Source organism: Neopelma chrysocephalum, unplaced genomic scaffold, assembly GCF_003984885.1.
Source record: "Neopelma chrysocephalum unplaced genomic scaffold, ASM398488v2 Primary Assembly neopelma1_92801, whole genome shotgun sequence".
Lineage (NCBI taxonomy): Eukaryota > Metazoa > Chordata > Aves > Passeriformes > Pipridae > Neopelma > Neopelma chrysocephalum.
Window position 1 is genome coordinate 1 of NW_020921529.1, and position 587 is coordinate 587.

Sequence of the window (587 nt, forward strand, 5' to 3'; positions counted from 1 at the left end):
GCTCCAGGTGGATATTCCATGGGGTGAATCCTTTGGGAACTGCTCCAAGCTGAACCCAAATCATTTTTTCACCCCCTCTGAGCGCCATTTATCCCATTTTTTCCTTGGAATGTGCAGGTTTCCGTGGGATTCCAGTGCAGCAACATGCTGACGGCTCTTCCCAGCGCATTCCTGGATCGGCTCCTCTCTGCCGCCCTCATGGAAGATCCCGAAATCCGCCTCTTTGTCCTGGAAATCCTCATCAGCTTCATCGACCGCCACGGGAATCGTCACAAGTTCTCCCCCATCAGGTTCTTCCCGAGGGATTTTCCTGGAATTCCGGTGGAGCGGGATTTGGATGGGAGTGATGGTGGGAATTTGAGGGATCCAGGAGGATTTTTGGGATGGTTCCATTGTGGAAATCTGGGATCTTTGGGATTCCAACCCCCCTGGACATGGTGGTTCCTCTGGGATGGGTCGTTCCCATCCAGGGAATTTTCTCGGGAATGTGGGAATGGCTCTCCCACCCTCGGGAATCCTTAGTTTTCCTTCTCCCGAGGGGGTTTCCTGGAGATCCTGGGATCTGGGATGGGATCCCTGGCAGGAAT

The 587-nt window shown here is 53.8% G+C and overlaps 1 protein-coding gene across 1 annotated transcript in view; it reads left to right on the top strand.

The window, feature by feature from the left end:
* Window positions 1-117: 117 nt before the first annotated feature.
* Window positions 118-587, top strand: part of LOC113980157 (protein EFR3 homolog B-like) — a gene marked incomplete at its 5' end in the record, with an annotated part of 2,164 nt that continues 1,694 nt past the window's right edge. Inside the window, one exon of the mRNA XM_027707392.1 lies at window positions 118-290. Within this exon, the coding sequence (XP_027563193.1) occupies window positions 118-290 (173 nt within the window). The remainder of the gene's footprint in view (window positions 291-587) is intronic.